We start from the raw sequence: 23476 nt of genomic DNA, 5'->3' as shown, positions 1-23476 counted from the left end.
AAAACATGTCACCCAAAAAGAAATCTCTAAATTCAACAGGATAGAAACCAGATAATAATAATCTCCAAAGTGCAACTTGAAGCCATTTCCTACTTGACGCATAGAATTGATTACCAGGCCAAATAAATAACACTATCATAACCACAAAAAATATCCAGGGCCAGTCCCTACCTGGAAATATGTCAGGCCAGAAGTCGTTCAGGCTGAACCAACATAGTATTGAAAAGAATGCAAATCCAAATGATGGAAGTAACAAAAACTGTTTGTAATTCAACGTGGACACCAAGTTAAATTCAAAAATAAATCTATAGTTAATCTTGAATAAGTCAAAGACATACATATTTATTCCAAAAAGTAAAAATGCTAAGATTAACAAAAAGAATCCTCCCCATATTTGCAACAAGAATTTCCCCTCGGGTAAGTCACCACTTAAAGTTTCTCGTAATGCAACATATAATCCCAGAATAAATATCGGAAAACCTATACCTAATAAAAGCCCAGATGTGAAGAATGGGGCATAATATGATTTTTGTACTTTACTATTCAATGCATAAGAAATACTCTTTAAGTTTTCTAGTGAGGTTTTTCTATCGGTAGTAGGGCTGTCAAAAAATACTATGTATAGTTCTTCGGTTTGGCTTATCAACCTGTCGAGTGTATCACTTGTTTGGAAATATGATTCGTTGTCAATTTTCTTCATGTATGGGACCGAAATAGACGTGTTCATGGTCTGATCATACATTTTCGTAATTTTCCGAAAAGCTGTTCTATTCAACTCTCTAAAAGACTTCAATAATGATAATGCTCCATAATGGACAATTATTGCATCCTTCAATTGTTGTCGAGCGTGCACATATGGCACCCTGAAATTATTCTTCTTGGTGCTGTAATCCCTTCTTCCTGTTGCTTTTTTCATCGCTGAACTCTGTGGCTCTTGAGCTGAATACCTCATACTCCTTGGCTGTAGAAGTGGCGTATTGTCGCAATTAATATCTGAGTCGACTGGGGTAAAGTCGTCGTCATCGTCTGTTGAAGAGACTATCCCATTTCTGATCCTATTCTCATGGTAATTTATGTCTTCAAAATCATGTTCCTTGGTATCTCTTTCTTGTTTGTTGTTCCACTTATTTAAAAATACAGTTGAAGGCAAAGACGGAAATTCAAATCTTTTCAAGGCAAAAAATGCAGTTCTGGTATGAAATGCTATTCCGTGTATTCTGCTGTGTTTATTATCTATTCTGTGTGCAATATGCTTATGTTTTTGGTGCTGTAATCTCTCTTGCAATACCACAGCTTTATGTTCTCGCAATTGGTACAACTGGTCTTGCAAAAAGAGAAACTTTTCAAACTTACGTTCTTCTTTCTCTCTATAGAATGAGTTTACTTTCTCCAACTCAGAATCAAGCCACTCTTTGAATTTCTGCTTCTCAACTTCCAAATAATCCTTTTTGTTAGAATGAAACAAGTGATTGAATAGAGATGGCTCCACATTATCATCCAACCTAGAATCCTTCGCCCTTTCTGGTACATTGTTCATCCCCTCCGTTCTATACTCAGAGGAGTCATCCAAATGGAACTCTGTACGGTCCTGATTAGATTTCATTCTTACCTCAGAAGAAGCAAGTAATGGAGTAAACTCATCAACATTTCTAGCATTATTCTTCCTTGTATTTTTATCACTCTTTTTATTACCTGATGATTCATCTATGCTCTCCTGAATATCATCAAGTCGTTCTATTAGGTTCTTGCCATGTTTGTAATCAAGATATAATGATCTCCATTCAGGAACTGATGCTTCATTTAATATCTCACCAAATCTCATACGCTAGAATAACTATTATCAATTATTATACTGATTTCCCAAATATATAATTATTAATCACACGTATCTAGCTATGTAAAATGAGTTAAATAATGTATCAAATGTTCCCCAGAATTTTTTTTTCGGTTAAGTAAATTTGGAACCTCGGTGTTTAGCTTATATCAGCATTTTTTTGCAACTCTTACAAAAGACCAAATTAATGGACATCTACTATCATTTATAAATATAATACACTGGCCATAAATATATATCGTTTAATTAAGCCTATTTAATCTTATTTATTTTATTTAATTTTATTTAATTTTATTTAATTTTTTTTCCGAATTATTGTTTTAAGTTTGCAATCAGTTGTGATTTAGGTAAAATTATACAAAAAATTATAATATATTTAGTTATTATTACTAGAGAAAGTCACTAAATGTCAAGTTTTAAAAGCAATTCTAAAGAAGATTTGTTTATACCTAATACTCTAATTATACACATATTACGCACGATAAATAACGTTAACTCTTGGTCAACAGATTAATAGTTAGCTTCGTACCTCACATACAAAGCATCTATGAAATGTGGATGTTTTATGCCAGGAGGTTTAGCTGTCTTAAATCCTTCAACAGCTTCTTGCACAGACCAGCCCAACCTTTCAACTAAATAACAACATATTAAGAAACCAGTTCTATTGAATCCATAATGACAATGAATAGCGATTAATGGGGCTTTTTCAGTATTGGAGGATAAAATGTCGTCAATTAATTGAATGAATCTTCTAATGGCCACTTGGTCCGGAACAACCTTGGAAACGGTTGCACATTTGTAATATTGAATATGCTTGAACGATTTTGGGCTGTAAGGTGGTATATCTGCCGAAATATCCACAATACCTATTAATTTACCTTCAGGTATATCCTCCACAGATTTGGGATCTGAATCATAGAATTTTTTCTCTAAAAGCATCGGGGAGTGATTTGCATCATCTTCTCTGAGGGTCTTCATTCCCAACAAAGGAGCAACATCCTTACCATTTTTACGAGTAATATTACTCGAAAGTGGTTTAAGTTTCAGCCACTTAAGTTCATTTTTCAAGCCCCATTTATCGCCAGAAATTTGGGCCTTAACTCTCAAAACCCAAGCAGGAGCTAAATGTAAGCGCTCTGGGAACTTCAGCTCAACATGGTTTAAAATCATTCCACTAATAAATTCTGGTTTCGCCAAAAGTAAAGAATGTCCTGCATTATTAATTTCGATTGAAGATGACACTTTTCTATCAAAAGTAGAGGTTAAAAATTCGTCAACAACTGATATTACGCTCAGTGGGGTTACCTGATCTCCGCTACCCGTAATTAGTAAAGTTTTTTCATAGGTAGTTTTATCAGAAGGGTTATTGTTGAAGTTCGATATTGCTGCTAGCAAATCTGAATACTTCGCCTTCTGAAATCCATGCACATATTTCAAGATTATATGCGAATTTATATCCATATTCCATCTAAGTTGTCTAAGTTTATTATAAATATTTGCGTTGGGATTGAACTTGCAAGGTGGGGTAGCAGGCGTATCAATCGACTTTGCGAGTTGTCTGGAAACACTCTTGCTATTTAAACCTTCAAGTCTATCCCAAACACGAAAACAGTTAAAGAACCAGGGAATGTAGTTAAATACCTTTAACATTGAAATTGTCTTTGCAGGTTGCTCTGGCGTGGTCTTTGTAACGTCGTCTATAAAACCCGGAGGAGATAATAAGATAAGTCCTTCAACTTTATGTGCTGGCAACTTCTTGGCAACCTTAACCGATAAATGAGTACCCATGGAATGTCCAACCAATACTACTTTTTTGTCTGCGGGTATCTGTTGATGAATAAATGCGCAAATGATGTTCACTATGTTTTCAGTCGTAAAATCGTTCCATTGCATTTTACTGACGCTTGATGCAATCTTCAGTTTTGTTTCCTCTGAAATGCTTGCTATCATTTTGACATCACTGAACTGCACTTTTGAATTCCCAAATCCTGGTAAATCAAGCGAGACTATTTCCAGGCATTGAGAAAGAAGTCCCATGAGCGGCTCAAACTGCGACATTTGCCCACCAAGACCATGAATAAATACCAATATAGGAGACTCCTGTAATTCTTTCAGTATGTCTAAGTTAAGTGGAATCTGGTTGGCTTCATTCCTCATAAAGTTGGTCAATGGATGTGGTATATGAATGGTGCTCAATGTCAATTCGTCAATTGAGATGCTGGTTTCATCGCGTAAGTCTATATCTGTAACTTCCCCATATTTAGAAACCAATGAACAATCATTCGGTTCTATTTCATTAACAAACTGCTCAAATGTATTGGTATAACCCAAAAGTTGTATCTTCATGAACTCCCATACCTTCTTTAAAAATGTATTTGTCTTCGCCTCTTGTAATTGCGATAATTCTTTAAGTTGATCTGTCAAATTCGGAATCTTCGATACAGATCCTGAATTTGTAGCTGTTACTGCTAACAACTCATCATTTTCTTCTTCCGACAGCATTTCGTCTTCTGAAATTCTAATCTTGTATAGCGTTCATATTGTCAATAATTGAATTTCATTAATGATTGACCCTCGCAAAATTATGTGCAGACTTCACTTAAAGGCTCAGTAGATACTGAAAACAAGTATCAAATCTGGTTAGTATTTGACATAATATATATTAGCATAGCGGATTATATATATTGATATAATGGCGTCTTCGAGGCGATATTCGAACGATGATTGGGATTCTTTCGAAGATTTAGATAATTCGTTAGACAAAGCCTTGAATAATGCGTCGAATAATTTATTTCGATATACTAATAGTAAGGATAATTCCCGCCAGAATTCCCAGCAATCAGTAGGGGCAATACCGTTGAATAATATGAGTCTGGAAATAGATCGTGATGATTATAGGATGGAAAATGAACAAGATGACAGCTCACCATTGATTGCAACCGGTAGTTACGGACAGCCGAGATCATTTTCCTCATCGACAACTTCTTTGAATAATACGACAAGATCATTATCGTTTACTTTCAAAATGCTTGTTAAAAGGACGATAGGGTTTTTTAAGTTGGCCAAATGGGAATTAAATCAGGAAAGAGCGAGAAAGAATAGAGGTGATTCTAATAATGAATTTGCTAATGAAAGATACATATCATCGAGAAGTCAGTCCAAGAGCAGTGCATATCCAAGCAATGCTATTTCGAACGCAAAGTATAATCCGATAACATTTATACCAATAATCTTGTACGAGCAGTTCAAGTTTTTCTTTAATTTGTATTTTTTGCTTGTTGCATTATCTCAAATCATCCCACAATTACGGATAGGATATCTCTCTTCATATATAGTACCATTGGCATTTGTGTTAACAGTTACTATGATGAAGGAAGCGGGTGATGATATAGCTAGACGCCGTCGTGATAAGGAACAAAATAATGAGTTGTATGAAGTGTTAAACAGATCATCACCGCTATCTCTTACTCAAGAAGCTAAGATGGTGGCTTCTAAGAATTTAAAAGTGGGAGATTTAGTAAGGTTGCATAAAGATACAAGAATTCCGGCCGATATGATATTATTACAAACCTCAGAAAAGGATGGCACAGGTGAAGCATTTATTAAGACTGATCAATTGGATGGGGAAACTGACTGGAAATTGAGAATTGCAAGTAATGTAACTCAATCCATGACTAATATCTCACAATTGATTAATAATATCTCGTTGATAGTAAGTAATCCCACCAAATCCATTCATCATTTTACGGGTAAATTAATATACCACCCACCACAACAAGTAGGTTCGGCATCTCCAATCCCAAATAATGAAACCTTTGCATTAACTATCGATCAGACGTTGTGGGCTAATACAGTTTTAGCTCTGGGAACGGCAATTGGAATAATTATTTATACAGGTATTGAAACAAGACAGCTGTTAAATACCACTAAGACCGGCGTGAAAACCGGCTTATTAGAATTAGAAATCAATAAGCTTTCTAAGATATTGTGCGTGGTTGTTTTCTTATTATCGGTAATTTTGGTTTTCGCAAATGGATGGCCATTGAAGAAGAACTGGTATATTGATATTATGAGATTCTTAATTTTATTTTCTACAATTATACCAGTGTCATTGAGAGTTAACTTGGACTTGGCAAAGTCTGTTTATGCATCTCAAATACAAAATGATATGGATATCAATAATACTATTGTCAGAACTTCTACTATACCAGAAGACTTGGGTAGAATTGAATATTTATTATCGGATAAGACAGGAACATTAACACAAAATGATATGGAATTAAAAAAATTACATTTAGGTACTGTCAGCTACGCCGGGGATACGTTGGATATTGTAACAGACTATGTTTCTGGAATGTTATCAGTCATGGATAACATGTACCTGAAAACCTCAAATAGTGCAGTGAAAAAAAGGGATTTAAATAGTAAAGTTTGTGATTTAATATTAACATTAGCAGTTTGTCATAACGTTACCCCTACTTACGAAAATGAAGATGATGAAGTTAACGGAACCGTTACGTACCAAGCCGCATCACCAGATGAAATTGCAATTGTTAAGTTCACTGAGTTGGCTGGATTGAAATTGCATAGACGTGATCGTCATTCAATTTCATTGTTGCATTTAGCTACAAATCAAGTCTTGACATTTGAGATTTTGTATAATTTCCCTTTCAATTCGGACACAAAAAGAATGGGAATAGTTGTGAAAGATGTAAATAGAGACAATATCTGGTTTATGGAAAAGGGTGCAGATTCAGTAATGTCAAGTATTGTCAGCTCTAATGACTGGTTAGAAGAAGAAACTGGTAATTTATCTCGTGAGGGGCTCAGAACATTAGTAATTGGACGTAAAAAATTAAATACCAAGTTGTATCAAGAATTTGTTAACAAGTACCAAGAAGCATCTTTGTCAATGCATGATCGAGAAAGTTCGATGCAAAAAGCAATTAATCATTATCTCGAAAAAGACGTAGAGTTACTTGGACTTACTGGTGTTGAAGATAAATTACAGAAAGATGTTAAATCATCAATTGAATTGTTAAGAAATGCTGGTATTAAAATATGGATGCTTACGGGTGATAAAGTCGAAACTGCTAAGTGCGTTTCAATCAATGCAAAAATTATATCAAGAGGACAGTATATTCATCAAATCACGAATGTAGGTCATTCCGATTTGGCCATGAATCAGTTAGATATTTTAAGGATAAATTTAAATTCGTGTTTGTTGATTGACGGAGAGTCTTTGAGCATTTACATGAAGTATTACAAAAGGGAATTTTTTGAAATTGTGATTAAATTACCGGCAGTGATTGCTTGTCGTTGTACACCGCAACAGAAGGCAGATGTGGCTACTATAATCAAAGAAGTTACCGGAAAGAGAGTTTGTTGTATAGGTGACGGAGGTAACGATGTCAGCATGATCCAATGTGCGGACGTAGGTGTTGGTATTGTGGGTAAAGAGGGAAAACAAGCTTCGTTGGCAGCAGATTTCAGTATTGATCAATTTTGTTACTTATTGAAGTTATTGTTGTGGCATGGTAGGAATTCGTATAAGAGGTCAGCAAAACTAGGCCAATTTGTTATTCATAGAGGATTGCTTATCTCGGTCGCTCAAGCTGTATACTCAATTTCTTCGAAATTTGAACCATTAGCCCTTTACCAGGGGTGGTTAATGGTTGGGTATTCTACTTTCTACACGATGGCCCCCGTATTCTCTCTTACCCTTGACTGTGATATCGATGAAAAATTGACTAAATTGTATCCTGAATTGTACAAGGAATTAACTTTGGGTAAATCGTTGTCGTATCGAAGCTTCTTCATGTGGGTGTTGATCTCTCTATTCCAGGGTAGTATCATCCAATTATTATCGCAAGGTTTTCTATCATTGGCTCTGGAGGACTTCACAAAAATGGTTGCTCTATCATTTTCGTGCCTCATTTACAATGAATTGATCATGGTTTGTCTCCAAATTAATAAGTGGAACAAAATAATGCTTTCCACTATTATCATCACCTTTATCATTTACATTGTTTCCATTCCTTTCTTAGACGAGTACTTTGACATAGACTACATCACTTCGTTTCTGTATACGTGGCAGACCTTGGTCATTTTGGTGATCAGTCTATTTCCAGTTTGGGCCTCCCAAGCAATAAATAGAAAATTAAGACCTCCGAGTTATGCAAAGGTCCAACAGGATTAGGAATGCTATACGATATACACGCCTACACGGACTAAACGATAAACACGTCCGCAATATATATTTCTATACGACACGTCTATAGCCTTTAATTTTTTTAATTTGACATTATTGTAAACAAATGCAAAAAAAAATTGATCCGTGTTCGGTGACTGGGTTCCCTTTAGGAAACTTGATACAAATTAGGCAGACGGAACCATTCTACATAGAACAATGCCATGGCCCAACATAGAATTTATGCTCCAATTCTCCTATGATTACATAAGAAAATTAGAACTATTGTGGTAATCCTTCCTAAAAGTGAGTGATTATCGAACCACATTTATTGTGGCTTCATAATAGCCTGACTAAAATGATTAGTAGTAGTTTGTAATGCAGTATAAATAAAGAGAAAATCCGCTCGATCAAATTGTATTGAAGAGTATATCTCAGCAATGTATTCAGTTCGCTATAGACCATATAAAGCAAATTCAGCATTGTTGTTGGGATATTTGATGATCTCTACCACTCTACCATTTATGTTTTCTTACCGAGAATCCATGAATTCGCCTCTAAGCACAAAGGGAACTATTAACGCAAGAGCATTATTTAATAAGATCTAAATGGTCTGGGACCTTTCAGACGAAAAAAAAACAAAAAGTCTTTATGTTGCAGTGATGCTTAGGATGAATGACGAAATACGCACAAGGAATAAGGTTTACTTCTATAGTTTTGGCAGGTCTTGGTAATCTTGTTGGTTGCAATACGGAAAGGCCATTAATATTTAATATACGCATATTTTATTTTTACGACTAGATTGTAGCATTATACTATAAACACGAATCTCTACTATGTACATCATTCGGCCTTGGCCCAATGGGCGTTTTCGACCAACTGCTTTGGCGTCTTTAAGCCACTAGCTACGGCGAATATTTTCTGCTTATCGGCGAACGACAAGTCTCCATTCTTCATCAATTGTTGTTTTGTGAAGAGAGCAGATTTCAATGCCTCTGGGTCTTTGAATTGCGATTTATCTACTGGCAAGTCGGCTACTTCACCTTTGACAACTTCCTTAATTCTGGTAGTTAATTTTTTGGAGTTGACGTCAAGAGTGAAGTTAGATTGCAAAAGGAAACGATTTCTTGTCACTCCTGGGGTTAAGTTGTTGACTATATCTCTAGGAAGCATATACGGGAATTTTGAGTCGTTCAATGCTTCTTTGGCAACAGAAGCCACTCTTGCACTGGTACAATTATTGAAACTGGTGGCCTTTCCGTACAAAAACGTGTTGTTATCCAATTGCGGTTTGTATGGTCCGTATGTAATATTCTTAGATTTGATAGGTTGAACGTCAATGGCCTTTTGTCTTCTAGGTTCTCTTGGTCTTGTCGTCCTCTTAGATGGTCTGGCATTTCCTGCACCACTTGTGGCTGGTGCACCAGCTCCACCCCCAGTTCTAGCCACTCTAGGAGCTCTTGGACCTTTATATCCACCACTCTGTCTATTTGGTCCTCTATTTTCAATTTTAGCATTGAATAATGGATGATCGGCCACTTGTACCTTTTCGTTTCTGGTCTTTACCGTCTTATCTGCTGGTCCCTTGGCCCTACGAGGAGCCCCCTGGGCTGATCCTGGGACACCCCTAGACTTGTTTAAACCTCCTACCCCTGAACCTTGCTGTTCTGCTATCTTCTTGGTGGTTGAACTGATCTTGTCGATTCTGCTCAAGAGATCGGTCAAAAACATAGAGTCTTTTCCTGACTCGCTTGAGTACTCACGGACCGCCAAACGTCCGCCAGAACGCTTGCATAAATGCTCAACCGCAAATCGTCCATTTATCAATCCACTTCTAAGCATATTTTTGTATTGGCTGTCTGTTTGGTTCAAATTCACCACTACTAAGAATCAAAATTCATATTTAGTACCGTTCTGTGAAATTTTTCGGTGCGACCTAGACTTCCTAAAACAGTATCATCCACACACCCGTTTCGCATACATTCTCTCAAGAAATTACATAATTAGAGAAAGGTTACCCTGACGTCTTTCGTCCAATCAAAGCGTGTATTCAGTCCTAAAAAGTTTTCCGATCCATTCGCACAGTTTGGCCGAAATTGGTTGGTTAACAGTTCAACGAGACGATTCAAAATATATAGGGTAATTCATTCTAATAAAAGGATATATTTAGTCTTTTTTTTTGTATTTAATTGCAAGTTTTTAAAGAACAATATTTTATTTCTTTAATTTCAAAGTAGATAATGTTGTCAGCTCGTCCTGTTTTACGTAGTGCTGCTCGTTCAGTTGCTGCCGTTTCTAGAAACTTACGTGTCGTATGTATAAAATTGTTGAAATATCCGTCGACGGGAGAATTGATTGATTGAGGGCTAGGAAGAAGAGGAAAGAGAATTGAAGGGCATGGGGGGCCTAGGGAGAGATATAAAGGTGGAATGATGACGGATGGAGGATAAATAATGAATTGAAATTAGCCGCCGGGGAAAAGGTGAAAAGTTAGTGATTGGGGTGAAAAATGGACACAATCAATCAATTGTGCTAGAACGGATGGTGTTAGGAGAGAAGAGACACCGAATCATAGCTATGAAGATTTACTAACAGAAAATAGGCTCGTCCAACTCAATTAGCCGCTAGATGTTATGCTTCTACTAAGGCTGCACCAACTGAAGTTTCTTCTATCTTAGAAGAAAGAATCAGAGGTGTTTCTGACGAAGCCAACTTAAACGAAACCGGTAGAGTTTTGTCTGTTGGGTATGTATACATTGAACACTGATTGATGGTGGTTAATGGGGTGGTGGGCCAGTCGCGGGTTTGAATCGGCACCCGACCAATTAGAATTTAAGAAATTTCCAGCGAGTGAAAAAATCCCACCACGCTTTAACCAACCATCTATACACTTATAGACTCTTATACTAACAATTATAGTGATGGTATTGCCCGTGTTTTCGGTTTAAACAACTGTCAAGCCTCTGAATTAGTTGAATTCACCTCCGGTGTTAAGGGTATGGCCTTGAACTTGGAAGCCGGTCAAGTCGGTATTGTCTTGTTCGGTTCTGACAGAGCTGTCAAGGAAGGTGAAACCGTCAAGAGAACTGGTAAGATTGTCGAAGTTCCAACCGGTCCTGAATTATTAGGTCGTGTTGTCGACGGTTTAGGTAACCCAATTGATGGTAAGGGACCATTAAACGCTTCTTCCACTTCTATGGCCGAAGTTAAGGCTCCAGGTATTTTACCAAGAACTTCTGTTTTCGAACCAATGCAAACTGGTTTAAAGTCTGTTGATGCTTTAGTCCCAGTCGGTAGAGGTCAAAGAGAATTGATTATTGGTGATCGTCAAACTGGTAAGACCACTGTTGCCTTAGATACCATCTTAAACCAAAAGAGATGGAACGACGGTAAGGATGAATCTAAGAAGTTATACTGTGTTTACGTTGCTATTGGTCAAAAGAGATCCACTGTTGCTCAATTAGTTCAAACCTTAGAACAAAACGATGCTTTGAAATACTCCATCGTTGTTGCCGCTACTGCTTCTGAAGCCGCTCCATTACAATTCTTGGCTCCTTTCACTGCCTGTGCTATTGGTGAATGGTTCAGAGACAACGGTAGACACGCTTTGATTGCTTACGATGATTTATCTAAACAAGCCGTTGCTTACCGTCAATTATCCTTATTATTAAGACGTCCTCCAGGTCGTGAAGCTTACCCAGGTGATGTTTTCTACTTACATTCCAGATTATTGGAAAGAGCTGCTAAGATGTCTGAAGCTAACGGTGGTGGTTCTTTAACCGCTTTACCAATCATTGAAACCCAAGGTGGTGATGTCTCTGCTTATATTCCAACTAACGTTATTTCCATTACCGATGGTCAAATTTTCTTGGAAGCTGAATTATTCTACAAGGGTATCAGACCAGCTATTAATGTCGGTTTATCTGTTTCCCGTGTTGGTTCCGCTGCTCAAGTTAAAGCTATGAAACAAGTTGCTGGTTCATTAAAATTGTACTTGGCTCAATACAGAGAAGTTGCTGCATTCGCTCAATTCGGTTCTGATTTAGATGCTTCTACTAAGCAAACCTTAAACAGAGGTGAAAGATTAACCAACATATTAAAACAAAAGCAAGCTTCTCCATTAGCTGCTGAAGAACAAGTTCCATTAATTTATGCTGGTGTTAACGGTTTCTTAGATGACGTCGCCTTAGACAGATTAGCTGAATTCGAAGAATCTTTCGCATCTCACTTAAAGTCTAATGAACCAGAAATCTTAGCAGCTATCCGTGATAAGGGTGAATTATCTAAGGAACTCTTAGAAAAGTTGAGAGCCACTACTGAATCTTTCGTTGCTTCTTTCTAAGTTTATGAATCCTAATGATTTGTAGTTTTATTATTGTTTAAGATGATAATAATTCTTAGATGATACGAATGCTCTTAAGATGAAACGTTTAGGCATTGTTTTCAATTTTTATATACATTTTAACAAAACAAAAGATTTTATATTTGAATAAATTTATGTATTTGATATTTAAATTTGATATTGTAGTGCAATTTTAAAGTCCCCACGTCGCGTTTATACTAAATCTCATCAACTGTTTTTCCGAGGCTCGTTTTTACATTTAGTCAACCACGAGCATACTAGCGTTACATCGCTATCATCATAAGACATAATGGGCAGGAAGACTAAGTCCAAAGTACCTCAAGGTAAATTAGATTTATCTGGGGAAATACTTAGTAATGAATCTAGGAAAGTTGCAGATTATGATTATGACCTATTACAAAATGGTAATCCTGATAAACAATTTGAAAATGATCTAGATTATCTACTCGAGTCTGTAGATAGCAAATCAACGTGTGATTTAGATTCTAAGGAGCTTGTGCTGACTGAATTGGCTATTTATGAAGAGCAAATCTTGAACGATATACCAGTGCTGAGAGGCCGAAGAGCTAATAAATTCAAGATAACGTTAAATGATATTACCAAAGATATGAACGATATAAAATTTTCTTCGGAAAGCGAAAATGAAATACCGACTGAGATAATCAAAGCGAAGAAGAAGAAAACCAAAACCAAAGCCAAAGCTAAAACCAAACCTGATTTGGATATTGAAAAATCAGAGCAACAAGCTATAGAAGATATTCCAGATGAGAAAGAAAACCATATTTCTGAATCTGAAGAAATAAAGCAGAGACGTAAAGAAAAGAGACAGAGAAAGGATCAGAGACGGAAATTAAGAAAAGCGCAACTGCAAGAATCTACTAGCGATACTTCTGTTCAGCAAGATTCTAATAATGATATGCCTGGACACTCAGAGTCACTGAAAGATAAGATTGAGAAAATATCCTTGCATGGTTCGTCAAATCAGAAAATGCAAAGAAAGCCAAGGAAAGATAAGAAAGACAAGAAGGAAAAGCCCAAATCCAATGGTACCAAAAACATAGGAGAAATAGAACCAAAGGAATATGATGGGCCTGAAACAATTGAATTAACCGAAGAAGAGATCGCTGAAGCATTGGATAAAGAAGAAGAACAAGAAGAACAAGAAATAGATGCAGCTTTGAATAAAATTCTCAAGAAATCTAAGAGGAAAGATCGCAAAAAGAAGAAGAGGGCTGGGGACGAAATTTCAAGTAAGGAGATTTCTTATGATTCAACGGTATTAGTTAGCAAGAATGACGAGTTGGTCACGCTTGATGAATTAAAAAATCAGAAAGTTGTCGACCAAGAATATTCTATTTATGATGAAGAAGCAAATCTAACCCGTAAGCAAAGAGATAAATTGCATCGCGAGAGACTGTCTGAAGTAGCGCCTAAAGAGCTGGAAGAGAAACCTGGCCTGTTCGATGTCACACTTAAATCAACAAAGAAAACTAATACAAATAAGAAATATTCTGATTCTTTACCTGCCGCACAGTGTATAAAAACGATCATCGGTCTTTCACATCAACAAATTTTATCTCTTTCTTTATCAGATGTTAAAATCAAAACAATTGTTTCGTCGTCTTCGATTTCGAAGTTTGCACATCATGTATTAAAATTTGTTATAAAGTATTCGCATGATCTATTTAGTGATGAAGAAAAGAAGCCAATATTTTTTAAATTGTGCATGAATGTTGCGTTATACGAATCGTCTGGGTTTAAGAAGACCGTTCAGTCATGTCCACATGTACTTGAGTGGTTCGGTCATTACGATGAATTAACCTTGGAACAAACACACACCAAGTTAACTCCTTCTACTCGAAATATTCATCAAAATAACTTTGATTACTCAGTGTTGGCTTATATCGGACATGTGTTAATCTGGGCAGCGTATCAGCAACGTCTGAGTCGTATTCCTACCTTTTTTAGCAAGTATAATATAGAATTGTCTGTCTCTGAAATAGAAAAGAGCATCGGTGGTTTCCACCTATGGGATCGTTTGAGAAAGATGCATGATACAATGAATTCAAAGAGATGGAAGCATGTTGTAAAATTTAGACAAGCATTTGCACACGAAGAAGATCAATTCATGTTAATTTTAAGATTTATGGATGTTGACAGTACCATACCTTGAAATAACGATCCTTCTACTATAACAAATCAAAAATAAGCCACTTGTCATAATATTTAAATATATAGAGCTTTTAATTTATATCTGTTCAATTTGGAGTAATATGTCATTTTCATGTAGTCTGATACTATATCTATTCAATCTAAGTAATGTTTCATACAGGACTTATGCAACATGAACTCTCGATTTTTCATCGAAATCTATCAATAAAGAGGTTTCCGATTTGAATCAGTTGAACAAAATGTCTTTCAAGTTACTAGTATTGAGGAATGATTGGTTCTTCAAACCATATTCGGAGTTTCCTGATTTCGAAAAGTTAACCAAACTTATAAATAAGTCATACAGCAAAGCTCGATATAAGTTTGACATTATAAGAACTCAAAGGATTAAAGATCCTAATACGTTTTTAGAGGACTTTTCCATAGATAATAATAAAAGGTTTTGTTTTTTTATATTACTAGGTCCTGAGAGCCTGTTTGATAAAATACGTTTAGAGGACAATTATGATAGGGACTTCAACATTCCCAATCGCAATTTAGAGGAGAGTTACGCTTGTGATATTCCCGAGAAATATTATGATTTGTTTAGGTTTGATAACACTTCGGAGCTCGAAATTGAGGAAGTGGGTACTGACTATGTTCTAGATGACAGAACTTTGAAACGAGTATTAGGGACGGCCGGTTTGAAGTCCTGTAATAAAGAGGAGCCGAATGCTTGTGAAACAAGTGAACTTTTACTCACTTGTTTTACATCATTCATGAGGAATACTGCACCCCAGATCCTTGATGCAATGATTAATAAATATTTACTAGAATCTAGTTATATGTCTTCACATGGTCTCTTAAATACGACAACGAAGAAGGTAATTCTTTACGCTGAAGTTATTCGTGAACATAAATTGGTTGAATATTATTCTTCCAAATGTGGATTTGAATTCTCTTCTGAAATATTAATCGAAGTCGATGATAAAGGAAGATTGAAGAACAATCCTTTTGAAGACAATATACTTGCTACAAAAAATTTCCATGTATCATTTATTCATAGAGAGATATATATTTAGCCTTATATTTATATTCTTAATGTAGACGTATACATCATAAGACAAGCTTAATAAATCGTAAATTAATTACAATTTACTTTTTTGAGTCACGGCTAGTTATTTCGAATAACCATTAGAAGATAACCATTCTGTAATAGCATCAGAATCACGACTAGCCCAAGCCCCCTTAGCAGTAATCATATCTATGGATTGAGCTAAACCTTGATCAAACCCTTTGGTGTTCTTAGACTTGAAAAACGTTTCAACGTTATCCTTTTGCTCCTTTTTAGTAAATCCACATGAAGCAAGAGTCACAACTGAACCTAACATAGACAATCCCGGAGGCAATAACTTGTAGACTTCATCCCAATTCTTTGTTAACCAGTCCCATAATTTTTCAATACCTAATCTGTGTGATCTTAAGCCTTGCATTGGGATGTAAATATCTTGAGCTTTAACAATATCAGTCTTTAACAACAATCCAGTAACTTTATCTAAGATAGCTTCGTCGGTAAATCTACCAAGAGATCTCAATGCCGAAATCTTCTCTTCAATAGATTGAGGGTTCTTATAGATATTGAATAATTGATCAAAGGTTTCCAAATTACCATTCTTAGCAACGGTGTTGAAGACGGACGTTCTTAAGTTAGGGTGGATAGCTTTCTTATCACCATCAACGAATTTCTTAAAAGAATCTTTAGCATATTTAACTGTTTCTTCTTGACCTGCATTTGCAGCAGAAGCAAATAAAGACGATTTCAATTGTTGGTCAGCAAATGAATCATTATCGCTGAAATCCCAACCAACAGACTTCAATTTATCACCAATTAAATCAATAGTGAATGTATTTAAAGCATCTTTAATTTCTTCAGGTTCAAAAATAAATGCTGCTTTAATTGTACCAATTCTAGTCAAGATCTCGTCCCAAACAACATAATTCGATTCATTAGACCAAGATTTAACTAAATTCAAGAAATCAGTAGTTGAAACAAAACCAGAAGAAGCTAATGAGCCCGCATCAGCTACTAAACCAACACGATCTTCAACCGATAATTTGCCATCAACACCCGATTTTCCTAATTTAGTCCAACGTGAAGATTCATAGGCTGTACGGTAGATACCAGCTTGATCACCATTCAATTTAAAAAAATCATCGGATGTAGGAAGCTGCAATGTCTTCGTTCTTTCATCTAAAACTAATGATTCATCAAGACCATTAGAGGTCTTCAATCCTAAGAAAACAGGATACAAAATTTTATCTTCCTCAGGCTTGACATCACCAGTGGCTAAGAAACGGTTTTGAGTGACCAGGATTTCGTTACCAGATTCTTTTACCGAAACGATAGGGTACCCGATATTTTTCGTCCAGATATTCATAACTTTTATAACATCTTTACCACTAACTTCACTTAAAGCTTCCCATAAATCAGAAGTTTTAGTATTTCCCCATTTGTGCTTTTTCAAGTAATTAGAGACACCTTTAATAAATATATCTTCACCTAACCACCTGGAAATCATTTTCAAGAGCGACGAACCTTTTGAGTAAGAGATTGCATCGAAAATTTGATTAATCTCATCTGCTCTTTTGACTGGTACTTCAATTGGATGAGAGGCTCTCAAAGCATCCAAACTTAAAGCATGCTGTAAGGAATCCGAGACGTATGATTCCCAAACTTTCCAATCTGGGTACAATGCATCACACGCATACCATGACATCCAAGTTGCAAAACCTTCATTTAACCACAAACCATCCCAAAAGTCCATGGTAACAAGGTTACCAAACCATTGATGCGCCAATTCATGCATGACCACTTCTGTGACCCTTTGTTTTGTATTGATATTCGTGTTGCTTGGGTCTAATAATAAATCAGCCGTTCTATAGGTGATCAAACCAAAATTTTCCATGGCACCAGCAGAAAAATCATGGATAGCTACCATGTCACATTTTGGTAATGGGTATGGAATATCAAACTTTTCTTCGAAGAATTTCAAAGTTTTAGCAGCAATTCCAGCAGAATAAGCACCTAAATGTTCTGATCCTGGGGTGGCATAAACCTTAATTGGAACTCTATAGTCAGATGTTTCGACGTATTTCAAATCACCCACAATGAATGCAACCAAGTAAGTCGACATTAAAGGAGTTGTGTTGAAGGCAACTTTCTTTTTGTCATTTCCTAATAAGCTTGTTTCCTTTTCATCCATATTAGATAAACAAACCAAATCCTTATGAGCAATCAACTTAATATCAAATTTAGCTTTTAAAGCAGGTTCATCGAAACAAGGGAATGCACGGCGACAATCTGTAGGCTCCATTTGGGTAGTGGCTAAATACTTTGTCTTGCCATCCTCTTGATACGAAGATCTATAGAATCCAGCCATCTTATCATTCAATTCACCAGTGAACTTGATACTTAAATGTGCATCAGCACCAGTAGTCAATTCGTCTGCAAATTTGAAAGTAACAGATTGCTGATCTTCATTAAATTCAATACTCTTAGTTTCAACATCATTAATTTTTGCTTCCTGAATATCAATTTCTAAACAATTCAATGTAACATAGTCTGATTTTTCATTAACGTGTAAATCTATTACGACTTGTCCGTCAAATTTGAAAGTTTCAAAATTAGGTTCCAATGTCAAATCGTAATGAAGGGGTTTCACGTTTGTTGGCAAAACCTCTCTATCTTGAGGAACAACTTGAGATGAAGTAGACTCACTATTATTTCTGCACATACTTGTAATTAGAGACAGTTGACTATGATGATTTCGTTTAAACCTAAGTGCAATTGATGTAAATAAATTGGTCTGACCAGTAATTGATGGCAAATATCTCTTGACTTTATTTGGTGCGTGTGAAAACGAAATCTGACGATTTTGTTGGTAGAAACGGTTCCAATAGTTAGGATTGGGTTTATTGAAAGCTCTAAGCAGACTCCATTGAGTCTTACTAGTAGCTAGAATATATCTGCACATCTATATGTTTGTTCTTTACAATTAAAAAATAATTAGTGTTTGTAAATTTTCACTTTTCAGCAAGCTGTCTCCGGACAATTTCGTAACCTTCTACAGTATACAAGATTAGATACCTAGTACGATATTACAGATATTGTAATGTAATGTAATGTTGATTGAATTTAAGGAATTAATCATTGGCGTTAGCTTATTTGTGCAACGAAATAATACGTGAAGTCTTAATAAATAGCTATATGACGATAAAACACCCTATATAATTGTAAACTTTTAGACATAAATTAGGCAGATCAAGCAGTTCTTTGTATCAAATGAATTCCACTATCACTTTCAACAAGGTCACTGATCTCACCAACATTTAATCCGAACGCAGCTTCTTCAAAGGGAGGCTGCATTTGACCCTTACCAAAAAATCCTAAGTCACCACCCTGAGCATGAGAAGAGCAGTCACTTTCAGTGGAAACCAAATCTTCTAATTTGATTTCTCCGCTCAATATTTTTTGCTGGTATTGCTTCATTAATACGATAGCTTCGTCTCTGGTTCTGGTTATTCCATCTGGATATTTCCATGATTTTGGTCTTCTCGATTGATTACTCTTCACTAAAAGATGCGATGCACGAATCTTACCATCCTCAGGAATAACTGGCTTATTTCCGTTGGCTTTGAACTTAGCTATGTATTTCAGTAATTTGTCGTTATCGGTTCCAAAAGGTGGTTCCCAAGATGATTCTTTAGTTGCTTGATTTAAATAATATTCTTTATTATGCGTACGGGATACACGAATGGCCCAGTTCACTGGTAATCCGGTTTCAGTATCTGACATTCTATATACGTAACGATACTTCTATAAAAATACAAACTAAACGTATTGTTTCTCTATACTTGGTATTAATAATTTAGAAAAACTCCATCAGTCACGTGAATTATCATTTCGTCAAGAATGGCCTATTGTATGCTATCAGGATAGCAATAGAGGGGTTCTTAGACATTTCTCGACTTTAAAGCGTCCTTAACTTGGTTGTAGACCTCATCCACAGGCTGGTTACAATTTAATTTAACAACTTTACCTTGTTTCTCGAAGTGGTCGACCACAGGCATGGATGTTTGAAGGAATGTAGTAAATCTCTTCTTAATACTTTCGATATTGTCATCAGTTCTTCCACTGGTCTTTCCTCTTTCCAAGAGTCTTTCTAACATAACCAGTTCAGGACATTCGAAGAATAAGGTGAAAGAGGATTCAGCAATATCTTCTTCAAAAGATAATGCTTGATCCATCTTTCTAGGGAATCCGTCAATTAAGTACTTTGTAGAACCGTTTGCATAATTTTCCTTAATAGCTTGTTCTAACAAAGCAAGTGTCACTTCTTGTGGAACAATTGTACCTTCTCTGATGCACTTGTCAATCAATTCACCGTGCTTAGAACCCTTTCTATGTTGTTCAGCTCTTAATAAATCACCAGCCGATAAATGAATAAATCCATGGTCTTTAACTAATTTAGCACACTGAGTACCTTTACCAGAACCTGGACCACCAAGAACAAAAATCACAGAAATCTTTCCCTTAGAGAATGTTGGACCCGAGATTGGGGTATCAATGGCAGATTTTGGGGATTCTTTATTGTAATTCATAGAAAGGAAGGTAGAACCAATAGCCAAAGCACCGACAGCTAATAAAATTTTACCATTCCCACCTTTGGCATTAGGAGGAGGTGGAGGAGGAGTGTTTGAGTAAGATCTGAATTGAACCTTAGCATTCTGTATAAAGGCACGCTTGACAAACGACCCACTAAGTTGTTTGGATGAAACTGGGCTTCTTAATAATCGCAACATGATGAGTATCCGTTTCCTATCTTCAAGTTTTCTTAGGTGAAATCCAAAAGGACGTTATCCGAAGAAGAAAAATGTTTAGATTAAAAAAAATTATCGATTCGCTCGAATATTTATTTTTCAGGAATAGAACATCAATAAACAATAAATTAGTAGCTACAATTTTAGTAAAGACAAATAAGACTAGGTGCTAATTATAATATAAAATAATATTACTGCAAGTATGGTTTCAAGGCATCATCATTGATTCTTAAATATTTTCCATCTAGAGCCTTGTCCCATCCGTTCAATGCAAGATTAACATAACAAGTGGCAGGGACTTCAGGTGGTAATAATTCATTGTTCTTGTGCAAATCAACGAATTTCTTTAAAGAGTCTTTAGTCATGTTCTTCCCAAACTTGTTTCTAATATCATTTTGCATATTTGTGTCTACCACACCTGGTGCAACAGAAATGGCATTGATGTCGGCTTCTTCTGTTGCCACAGATAAGATAAAATGATTCAAAGCAGCCTTGGAGGCACCATAAGCTCCCCATCCGTTGTATGCTGTAGTTGAAGCACCCGACAGAACAGCTACAATGTTACCTTTTGCTTTCCGTAATTCGGGAATACTCTGTTGAACCAAATCAACAACTGCAAAAAAGTTGATATCAAACAATTCTCTCCATCCCTTAACATCGGCATTTGCCACTTGATCGACTGGATCCAAGACACCAGCATTGGCTATAATGGAGTTGACTTGGCCGAATTTTTCAATTGCCAACTTCAATGCCTTGGTGCTAGTTTCTGGCTTTGACACATCCCCAATCACAATTTGAACCCTTTCTGATCCATATTCAGCTGATAAACTCTTCAATTCCTTTTCCGATCTAGAGACTGCAACCAATTTGTTGCTAGAATCTTTCTTAAGATAAATCTCAGCGATGGAACTACCGATCCCTGAATATTGTTAGTAAAGACTCAATTCGTAAAATACTACCGCATAAAACACTTACCTCTAGAGGCTCCTGTCAAGATAGCTACGTGTGTCATTTGTAATTGTTTAGCTATACTTCGAAAAAGTACCATATACTAGTCGTTTAAGGAATTGCTTATAGCATTTCTCACGTGTCGCAATTCGACGTTTAGAATTTCTATCAGTTTACCATAACATAGAATACATCGTATATGGGCTTCTACAGTTAATTAAGGGAAGACATGAATATAAATCTAGATTCAGCGAAGGAAACGTTCTGCAAAAATGTTCTAATATATGGGTACTGTAAATATGAAAATAAAGGGTGTGCTTTTAGTCATACGGTGAAACCCAATTCAAGTGTACCGGGGTCTCAAGGAAGTAACGCAACTACAAACAGTTCAGGTAATACCAATGCAGAAATGAAAAAGAAGTTTAATTTTAATACGCCGTCGTTTCAGCCGTCTAATGTTCCGAATCTAACGAATAAATTTTCGAATTTATCACCAAACTTAAAGGAAATACCGGTGTTCGTACCATCTGGAGGAATGAGTAATACTGATTCAGGTGGTATAAACGAACCAGAAATGAACGAATCGGCCACTCCTAGTAAGAAATTTAATGCGTCAACACCATCATTCATGCCTTCTAATCCATACATCTCGACAAATGACCAAATTTCGGCACCGTCTCCTGTTATGGCACAATCCGTCACTGCTCCTGGGGCCAAAGCTAATGGAAATATACAGCACAATCCGTATTTACCAGGAAATTCTGGAACACCACAGCCGACATCAGCAGTTGCAGCACCAAACTCAGCAGACGTGTTTTTCCAACAGCCTGCTTCGTCGTATCCGTTACAATATCATTTGTATGCACCAGCGCCACCTCCAAGATTGACCATACCGTTACCACCACATGAAATTAATGTAAATCTGATGTTTATTCCAAACGACTTGAGGGAAACGTTATTAAAAAGGAACGAAGCTACTTTGCAGACGTTACCAAGGTCCAACTTACCTGATCATGTAAATATATATCATTCGTTGGTCCCGATTGATACATCGTTTGAAAATATTTCGAAAGTATATGGTCTTCCGAGTTTTGTATACAAAGTGTTTTCTAATGTGGATGGTAACCCATATGCATTGAGGAAAATCGATATACAATCAGTCTTACGAATCACTAATGAATTACCTTTCAAAAATATTAAGAAATGGAAGTCTGTTAAATGTGCAAATATTATTCAGTTACAGGAGGCATTTACAAGCATGGCATTTGGTGGCTCTTACAGCACCTTAATAGTCACCTATGATTACTTTCCTAACTCTAACACATTACAAGAACAACATATCAATAGAAGATTAGGAGGTAAATTAGAACCAATTACAGAAGAACTTTTGTGGAATTATGTGATCGAAATTACAAATGCATTAATAAATATTCACGAAAATAACTTGGCTGCAAGATCGGCATTGGATCTTTCTAAGATTCTTGTCACAAATAAAAATAGAATCAGATTGGGCGGTGTTGGTATAAGTGACATCTTGAACTACGAAGATGACGAAGAACAAATCAATCAAAAAGGATTGGAGACCTTTAGACATGAATTACAACAAGAAGATATTAAGAAGTTCGGAAAATTAATATTAGACTTGGCAGCATTATGTTTGCCTAACAATGTTAGAAATAATGAACCTAAGGACTTAATAAATCTCTTGAAGACATCGAACACCGTCAACTTTAGTGGTGAATTTATTAACCTTCTTTCAGACTTGAACACAAATACATCCGATTTACACGAATTCAACAGGAATCATCTATCCCGCAAAATCTTGAACTTTTGCAGTAACTTGCAAGACCTGCAAGATTTCATGGAATCGCAGCTCTCCACTGAATTAGAAAACGCCAGGGTTTTCAGATTAATAACAAAGCTAAACTTCATCATAGATAGACCCGAGTACGAAAATGACCCTAATTGGCAAGAAAACGGAAACAAGTACATCATCAAGTTATTCAGGGACTACATATTCTTCCAATACGACGAATTTGGAAAGCCCGTATGTGACTTATCCCGAGTCTTAACAAACTTGAACAAGCTAGATGCTGGTATCGACGAGAAATTC

General features: G+C 36.2%; 13 protein-coding genes across 13 annotated transcripts; 6 read left to right on the top strand and 7 right to left on the bottom strand.

Annotated features, from left to right (window-relative positions):
• Window positions 1-5: 5 nt before the first annotated feature.
• On the bottom strand, window positions 6-1822 carry AC631_04950 (uncharacterized protein; the record flags this gene model as incomplete). The annotated part of the gene is made up of 1 exon (XM_015613779.1): window positions 6-1822. A coding segment is annotated over one exon (1817 nt), but the record flags the coding sequence as incomplete, so codon positions are not given.
• A 522-nt stretch (window positions 1823-2344) lies between these two features.
• On the bottom strand, window positions 2345-4336 carry AC631_04949 (triacylglycerol lipase; the record flags this gene model as incomplete). Its single annotated transcript, XM_015613778.1, has 1 exon — window positions 2345-4336. The coding sequence occupies one exon, from the start codon at window positions 4334-4336 to the stop codon at window positions 2345-2347; it is 1992 nt and encodes a 663-aa protein (XP_015465404.1).
• Window positions 4337-4526: 190 nt separating this feature from the next.
• On the top strand, window positions 4527-8033 carry AC631_04948 (putative aminophospholipid-translocating P4-type ATPase; the record flags this gene model as incomplete). The annotated part of the gene is made up of 1 exon (XM_015613777.1): window positions 4527-8033. One exon carries the CDS (start codon window positions 4527-4529, stop codon window positions 8031-8033), a length of 3507 nt encoding a protein of 1168 aa, XP_015465403.1.
• An 834-nt stretch (window positions 8034-8867) lies between these two features.
• AC631_04947 (uncharacterized protein) lies at window positions 8868-9866 on the bottom strand (the record flags this gene model as incomplete). The annotated part of the gene is made up of 1 exon (XM_015613776.1): window positions 8868-9866. The coding sequence occupies one exon, from the start codon at window positions 9864-9866 to the stop codon at window positions 8868-8870; it is 999 nt and encodes a 332-aa protein (XP_015465402.1).
• A 398-nt stretch (window positions 9867-10264) lies between these two features.
• AC631_04946 (uncharacterized protein) lies at window positions 10265-10791 on the top strand (the record flags this gene model as incomplete). Its single annotated transcript, XM_015613775.1, has 2 exons — window positions 10265-10336; window positions 10627-10791. 2 exons carry the CDS (start codon window positions 10265-10267, stop codon window positions 10789-10791), a joined length of 237 nt encoding a protein of 78 aa, XP_015465401.1.
• Window positions 10792-11022: 231 nt separating this feature from the next.
• Window positions 11023-12366, top strand: ATP1 (F1F0 ATP synthase subunit alpha; the record flags this gene model as incomplete). Its single annotated transcript, XM_015613774.1, has 1 exon — window positions 11023-12366. The coding sequence occupies one exon, from the start codon at window positions 11023-11025 to the stop codon at window positions 12364-12366; it is 1344 nt and encodes a 447-aa protein (XP_015465400.1).
• Window positions 12367-12676: 310 nt separating this feature from the next.
• Window positions 12677-14560, top strand: AC631_04944 (uncharacterized protein; the record flags this gene model as incomplete). Its single annotated transcript, XM_015613773.1, has 1 exon — window positions 12677-14560. The coding sequence occupies one exon, from the start codon at window positions 12677-12679 to the stop codon at window positions 14558-14560; it is 1884 nt and encodes a 627-aa protein (XP_015465399.1).
• Window positions 14561-14798: 238 nt separating this feature from the next.
• AC631_04943 (uncharacterized protein) lies at window positions 14799-15617 on the top strand (the record flags this gene model as incomplete). The annotated part of the gene is made up of 1 exon (XM_015613772.1): window positions 14799-15617. One exon carries the CDS (start codon window positions 14799-14801, stop codon window positions 15615-15617), a length of 819 nt encoding a protein of 272 aa, XP_015465398.1.
• A 96-nt stretch (window positions 15618-15713) lies between these two features.
• Window positions 15714-18329, bottom strand: APE2 (metallo-aminopeptidase; the record flags this gene model as incomplete). The annotated part of the gene is made up of 1 exon (XM_015613771.1): window positions 15714-18329. The coding sequence occupies one exon, from the start codon at window positions 18327-18329 to the stop codon at window positions 15714-15716; it is 2616 nt and encodes an 871-aa protein (XP_015465397.1).
• A 527-nt stretch (window positions 18330-18856) lies between these two features.
• Window positions 18857-19390, bottom strand: ESS1 (peptidylprolyl isomerase; the record flags this gene model as incomplete). Its single annotated transcript, XM_015613770.1, has 1 exon — window positions 18857-19390. The coding sequence occupies one exon, from the start codon at window positions 19388-19390 to the stop codon at window positions 18857-18859; it is 534 nt and encodes a 177-aa protein (XP_015465396.1).
• A 158-nt stretch (window positions 19391-19548) lies between these two features.
• Window positions 19549-20397, bottom strand: URA6 (bifunctional uridylate/adenylate kinase; the record flags this gene model as incomplete). The annotated part of the gene is made up of 1 exon (XM_015613769.1): window positions 19549-20397. One exon carries the CDS (start codon window positions 20395-20397, stop codon window positions 19549-19551), a length of 849 nt encoding a protein of 282 aa, XP_015465395.1.
• Window positions 20398-20606: 209 nt separating this feature from the next.
• On the bottom strand, window positions 20607-20816 carry AC631_04939 (uncharacterized protein; the record flags this gene model as incomplete). The annotated part of the gene is made up of 1 exon (XM_015613768.1): window positions 20607-20816. One exon carries the CDS (start codon window positions 20814-20816, stop codon window positions 20607-20609), a length of 210 nt encoding a protein of 69 aa, XP_015465394.1.
• Window positions 20817-21772: 956 nt separating this feature from the next.
• On the top strand, window positions 21773-23410 carry PAN3 (Pan3p; the record flags this gene model as incomplete). The annotated part of the gene is made up of 1 exon (XM_015613767.1): window positions 21773-23410. A coding segment is annotated over one exon (1638 nt), but the record flags the coding sequence as incomplete, so codon positions are not given.
• Between the last annotated feature and the right edge of the window lie 66 nt (window positions 23411-23476).

Source organism: Debaryomyces fabryi, assembly GCF_001447935.2.
Source record: "Debaryomyces fabryi strain CBS 789 chromosome Unknown contig00155, whole genome shotgun sequence".
Classification (NCBI taxonomy): domain Eukaryota; kingdom Fungi; phylum Ascomycota; class Pichiomycetes; order Serinales; family Debaryomycetaceae; genus Debaryomyces; species Debaryomyces fabryi.
The sequence above is the reverse complement of the archived record's forward strand: the minus strand, read 5'-3'. Positions and strand labels throughout refer to the sequence as shown.